This window comes from Aristolochia californica, unplaced genomic scaffold (genome assembly GCF_029961685.1).
Source record: "Aristolochia californica isolate CCGP_79_NKW_82.1479 unplaced genomic scaffold, dmAriCali1.0.hap1 SCAF_3, whole genome shotgun sequence".
NCBI lineage: Eukaryota > Viridiplantae > Streptophyta > Magnoliopsida > Piperales > Aristolochiaceae > Aristolochia > Aristolochia californica.
Window position 1 is genome coordinate 12,130,267 of NW_027181992.1, and position 6,938 is coordinate 12,137,204.

The 6,938-nt window shown below is 37.9% G+C and overlaps 1 protein-coding gene across 1 annotated transcript; it reads right to left on the reverse strand.

Moving 5' to 3' along the window:
- Positions 1-5,212: 5,212 nt before the first annotated feature.
- On the reverse strand, positions 5,213-5,923 carry LOC137960436 (glutaredoxin-C1-like). Its single transcript, XM_068808065.1, has one exon. It carries the CDS (start codon positions 5,722-5,724, stop codon positions 5,419-5,421), a length of 306 nt encoding a protein of 101 aa, XP_068664166.1. The 5' UTR covers positions 5,725-5,923; the 3' UTR covers positions 5,213-5,418.
- Between the last annotated feature and the right edge of the window lie 1,015 nt (positions 5,924-6,938).

The window sequence follows — 6,938 nt, forward strand, 5'->3', positions numbered from 1 at the left end:
CTCTGACAAATAGAACAATTAAACATAAATGTAAGACTAACATAATTAAAATACCTTTTAACTGAAACTCTTTTGTGTGACCTTCTTCCCATAATAATTTTGGCTCTGTAAGACTTCTTATTGTGAGAGTCATGTAAGACTCTTCCATATTTGTTCTTCAACAACTAAGGTTAGAGCAAAGTGAAATGTCTAGCTATTGTGACAAATGAGTAGAATATGCCTAAGTAAGAACTTAGTTCACCACTCTTCATCAAAAAACATTGAAATCATACGTCATTTTATACGAGAACAGGTACAAACTGTTGAATTTATGAAAAAAATAAATACTTCATTGACTTATTATAATCAGAGTACATGAACCTCTATTTATAATAGAGAAAAGTAGTAGAGACAAATTACAATTAAACTACCCTTGTCCCAATTATACCCAAACTCTAACACTTAAAGATATGTCCCAGAATAATAAAATAACCCAATATAAATAGAAGATTAACATGACTAAAATACCTTTAAACTAAAACTCTTCTGTGGGTCCATATCTTATGGGTTTGGCTCCATCTTCCAACATTCTTAGATATGTGGGCCTTCCTTGGTCGTGTGGGTTTGGGCTCATCTTATGTTATGGGTTTGAGCCCATCTTCCAACACTCTTAGACATGTGGGCTTTCCTTGGTCGTGTGGACTTGGGCCCATCTCCTAATACTCCCCCTCACGCTGGTGGCTCTTCCAACACTCTTAGATATGGGGGTGAGAGAACATCATGAACTCCCAGTTTGTTGCAAATGATGTATAAGATCTTCTTGTATAAAATGATAGTCCTCCATATCTTCCAACACTCCCCCTCACGCTAGTGTCTCTTCCATGAGGCTCAGTTGGCATCAAATAAGTGAGAATAAAATGACTCCAAGTTGTATGACATTGCTCCATACTTCAGTAGGGCACACTCCTATCTTCTATAGATAGTGGGTCTATATGCAATGCTCAGAAGTGTAATAAAATTCCTCCAATTAAAGGGGATATAACATAGATATAGTAATAAGCTCTTCCATCATCGCGTCCCAACCCAGGAACCGACTCTCACAAGTAGAAATTAACTGGTAACATAGATGCAGTAATAAGCTCCTCCGTCACGGTGTCCCAACCCGGGCATCGACTCTCACAGGTAGAAATGGGTGAGAAGTGGGTAATGCCTGTCATTCACAAGATGACGATAAAAGACCCACGAGTATATATATAAAAAAATCTCAGTGAACTTAAAACACCCATATGTATACGTGATGGACTTCAATTTCCAACCGAAGCAACACTCAAAAGGTTACAATAAAAGTTGGCCAAAGATATGTGTGAGAGTCAAATAAAGGATGGTATGAGAAAAGATATTGAGGCCTCCACTTCTTCAATAATAATGTTTCATCCAAAGAGACACAATAGCAGCAACTGAAATGGGCATGGACCCATATAACACGAACCAAAATAATAAACCTTGTAAAAGGACCCATGAAATAATCCGATGCAATATGTTGACCAAGGAATGTGTTGCGAATACTTCAAAATAATAATCCAGCCAGAAAAAATATTGAGTCGCATAGAGTCAAATAGTAGATCAATATAGCTGAGTCACGGAAGAATAGGTATAAACTTTTGGCTCGGACATGTATACCAAGGCAAGAAATAAGTGGGCCATGTTTGAGTTGACCGAGACCGGGTTGACTCGGTCCGAGTTGGCCCAACCCATTAGGTTAACCCGACGGAACAGAACTGGGTCGCTCGACAGACACTCAACTTGGATTTAATCAGCACATCCAACTTTGGAAAAAATTAATTTGGCTATACTCCATCTTCTTCCCCGACGCCGAAGGACTCGGTGGAAATAGTCTTCGTCCAAAAATGGCAACCAATATTCTCCATAGCCAGAGGATTTCCCGGTAAGAACTACAATGGAGTTGATGCAAGGAGAGGAGCCAGTGAAGGACTTCTGAAATTTTAGCAGATTAAAATCAATCTCTGTTGATAAATAGGCGGGAATAGAGAACCAAAGATCTAGCCGCAACAGAATAGGGATAAGTCGTAATCTAGGATAATTTGATCTGGTTGGATAATGGAATGGACAGTGAAGAATAAGATCAATTTACGATCTTCAACAACCTGGGATGGACAGTAGCAAAGGAATTTTCTCGGAGTCTCGGGAGCAGAGTCGTCTTCTTTGATGATGTTGGCTTTCAAACAGTTTTGAAAACCAGAGAACCACCAATACTTCAGACGACAATCATGACATCTTCGGAGAAGCAACAGACGGAAAATCAATCAGCAAAGGAACTTTCTAAAATCAGTAGAATCATCATCCTTGCTTTCGAAACAGAACCAAAAAAAATAATCTTGCTGGCAATGACAATCTTTCAACTAGCGAAAAATATTGGGATGGAGACAAGCCAACAAATGCAATATGTGGTATAAACAGTTGTATGGCATCGGTAGTTGTATATGCCAATCAGCTAGATACTAAGCAACATGAGATATGCCCATTGGAAATTTCCAGCAGAATAATACCAGGCCAAATCAGCAACAAGTAAACAAGCAAGATACCAACAGAAGAGAAACTTTGTCGAAGAGCAACTTTGTATAAACTCTCAGAAATTCCGACAACATATAATGAGCAAACTCCCAAAAATAGAATAACAGTATAGAGGTGAAAATGTAAAGCAACTAACGGGTGTAGGGACTGAAAAAAGATAAACACGAACTTAAAATTTCTAGAGACAATAGATCAGAAAAGGATCCCATTACCTTTGTGGGTTGACCAAGTCAACTCACAGAACTTGCTCTGATACCATGTTGAATTTATGAAAAAAAAATACTTCATTGACTTATTATAATCAGTGTACATGAACCTCTATTTATAATAGAGGAAAATAGTAGAGTTTAATTACAATTAAATTACCCTTGTCCCAATTACACCCAAACTCTAACACTTAAAATATAAGTCCTATAATAATAAAATAACCCAATATAAATAGAAGATTGACATGACTAAAACACCTTGAAATTGAAATTCTTCTGTGGGTCCATATCTTATGGGGTTGGGCCCATCTTCAAACATTCTTAGATATGTGGGCCTTTCTTGGTCGTGTGGTTTTGGGCCCATCTTCTGTGGGTCCATATCTTATGGGTTTGGGCCCATCTTCCAACTCTCTTAGATATGTGGGCCTTCCTTGGTGGTGTAGGCTTGGGCCCATCTTCCAATACAAATGAAGGTAATCAAAGTTGAATTTGTTTCTATTGATCGATTCTCTAAGCTAATAGGAATTAGGATTCGATCGATTTTGTATGCTAAGAGGCAAACTAAGAGGATTTGATCGATTTTTTAAACTAAGAGGCAAACTAAGAGGATTTGTTCGATTCTCTATGCTAAGAAGCAAACTAAACAAGAGCAACCCAAGTTCGTCAAAATAGCTGAATATTCATATATCTAGAAGCAAATCCCATTCACATCATGCAAGCTATGAGAAATGAGAAGGAAAATATCAAGTTAGACATGTTTTATATGGCATGATCGATCAATGCTTAAGTGCACGATCAATCAACTTAACCAAATGATCAATCGTTGTACCTCTAATGATCGATCATCCATGGAAGAACCCTAGTTAAAATAGGGTTCAAGCTTCATTTTAAATAGACTATTCTCACTCCTAAAACCCTCTATAGCTCCAAAATACTTTTCCAAACCCTCCTCTTGTTGGTCCAGGTGGATTCTCAAGAGAGGGTTGAATTGGGATTATCAAATTAAAATCAAAGTAAATTGAAACATGCACACACCATAAGGACAAATATATTTTTTATCGATGTTCCCCTAGTGATAGTCACCGCTCAAGAATCCTTGTTTGAGAAAAATCCACTACTTAAAAAACTATAATAGTTGGAATTCCAAAAGAGATTTTGGCTCTCTTTGGCCACGTGTAGTTCAATATAAAGTTTTTACAATGCCAATCTCCCCAAGAGATTGGTGCTAGATTCTATCTCTAGCTAGATCTTTCTATCAAGATTCTATAGGTTTTAGATGAACCTTTCACAAATTTAAGTAAAAGAAAGGAAAAAATACACCCTTACTTAGAGAGATGCTTCTCCTTAATAGATTCATGTTTCCTCTTCCTTTGTAGCACGATGTGAAATGATAAAGGAGTTTTGACTATATGAATGCAAGGATTTGATGAAAGAGATGTGAGATTTTTCAAAGTATGAGGGTCTCTCTTTCATTCTAAAGCACTTTAAAAGGAATTTGAAAGATTGAGAATAATGGTTTGAGTATTTGCCAATAAATTCTCATTAAATTTTCAATACACGGTTTGGTGGAGGTATTTATAGCTTCCCCAACTCATACTAGCCATTATTTACCTGTTTGCAAAAATCAATACATCGATTGATTGATCACTGTAAAGTGATTGATCAATCAATCAATTATAACCATTACTTTTTTGTCAGACAGTGACTTATTAATCGATGGTCTAATCGATCATTACCGTTGGTCGAGTGAAGTTAAGTTTATCGATCATTGACAAGGTGATGAATCAATTAGACATCACTTTTCTCAGATAGTTGAACAACAATCATAGCTAATAGAGAACAAAAAATCATGTTCAGTTTTGTCAGCCACCAAAACCCTTATGTACCAACAAAGGTGGAAGGCTTAACCCCTCCAAGAATGTCAGTGGCCCTTGTTTGCCTCCACTTGGATAGCATGATGCCAAAAGATAAGTCGAGAAATAGTCTTTACCACAAAATTCTTGTCAAATGTGTATAATTCTCTCTAGTAAATTAAGTAGTAAAACTCTTAAGGGAGTTAGAAACAAAAAGGTAATGCAAAAGATGGAAATATATTATTATACCAACTTAAAAATATATTTTACAAGGAAAACTAGCTCTCTTAACGGGCTCTTCTAACACATAAAAGGTATTGGTGATTAGTTAGACCAGCAGCCGCCGCATAAAGGTCCTTTATAGAGGTTGCGTTGGACATGAGCATTAGTTAGACTCGCTTTGCCTACCACTTGCTTGGTTGATGCTCGTTGGCTTAAGTTCAACGTCATTTAATCCGGCAGATCTTATTTCCCCGCATAAAAGTACAAGTTTAGGCAATGTTTGTTTAAATATTTCAAAAGGCAGTATGAATTTTCGATCTCAATCTGCAGTTTTAATGGTTGAGCTGAGGTACTGTCTCATGCAAAGCAAATCATTCACTTATCATAAAAAGAAGTAGAAATACTTTCCACACTGAGTAGATGAGAGATAGGAGGCATAAGCTAGTTCCAGACGAAGTACAGAGCTTCTACATTGACGTAATTTGTGAAGCAAAACCTAGACTCGGCTTGTTCTTGCAGAATAGTAGATATAAGAGAGCAAAGAGAGAGCTACGGGAATGAAACGTCTAAAGAGCCCTGGCTTGTCTAAGCATTGGGACTAAGGAGCCACCGAGGTGAAGAGACATGACCCTGTCAGTGGTGCCCACCAACTGGCCGCCGATGAAGACAACCGGCACCGCGGGCCTCTTTCCCGTTAGCTTGATGAGCACCGACTCGATTTGCCTCCCGTTGGGATCCTCATCCAGCTCGTGAACCGCCGGATTCGCCCCAATCTCGAAGAAGAGCGTCTTCACCGTATGGCACATGCAGCATGAGGTCAAGCTGAAGATGAGCACTGGATGCTGGGAAGCCATCGCCAATATTCTGTCCATCTTGGCTGCTAATGCCTAAATTAACGTACCAAAAAAAAAAAAAAAAAAACACTGTAAACTAATAGGGTTAAACCAACTAGCTTAACTGGAGGAAGGAGACGAAGTGAAGAAACTGGAGCTTCTGAGCAAAGAAAAGATTACTAGGGCAAATTAAAGAGGAGCTCCGATTCGGTTAGAATATATGGATGAGTGAGGGGGATGCTGGGGTGGGTTTGATGAAACTGAACTCTTTCATGTAAGCTATTTATAGGCAGAAAGGGGATGGGATTCCTTTGTTGAAACGGAATCAGTCAAAAAGAGGACGTTCGATGAACAGTTCAATGATTCTTTTATTCTTTCCAGTGTCCGAAGAGAGAAGACCTTTAAACAAGGAAAAAGGGGATACATGCAACATGTGGAACGACCTCAGCCGTCTGTCAGGTGCGTAGCCACAACAACTCCGCCACAGAAAAAGGGAAGAGTGGAAATAAGATTCTTGCTCAGGACTGAGTAGACAGTACTCGACCTCTGCCTCTGGTAGAGTTTCTCTTCTTAATTTCTTCTGTACTTTTCACCTTTTTCTTTCAAATCTTATAACTGTAATTACATTCTCGCTAGGGAAAAAACCATTAATAGGTCTCACTTTTCTTGTTTAAGCAAATCTCAGCCATTTTTACTCTCTTTTCTTTTACTGTGATCAATATACAATGGTTACTGGAAACTCACTGGAGCAGTGATCAGGCAGAGAAAGACAAAGTGAAAGTGAGTTTCAACGTAATCTAATTTCCTGGAGAGTGGGGAAACTCGATATGGGTAATTTTGTTACTTGGATAAATGCAGAGAAGAGACATTTGGTGTTGCGTCCTGTTGAATATATACAATTCTTGATAGATCTTTTCAAATCGGGAAAACTCTCAAATACTGAAAATTTCTGGTCAAAAGAAAACCAGCATAAACACACTCTAAGTAAAATCTATTTTAAAAAGAGCAGTCGCCTGTTGGAAGGAAATGTGAGATTCCTTGAAAATGACTGTAGTTTTTAATACAGATTTCCCCAAATCGCTGTTAACATCATTCTCAAAGAATCTAGGAAAAGGCAGGAATACTCTTATTTCCAAACCTCCACACTCTCAAAATTTCTTCATTTTTTTTTTCAAAAAGTATAAAGTCTTTTTCTTAAAAAAGGTTTTTTCATATTCCAGTTTAAAGAAAACCTTTTGACATCAAAAGTTTGC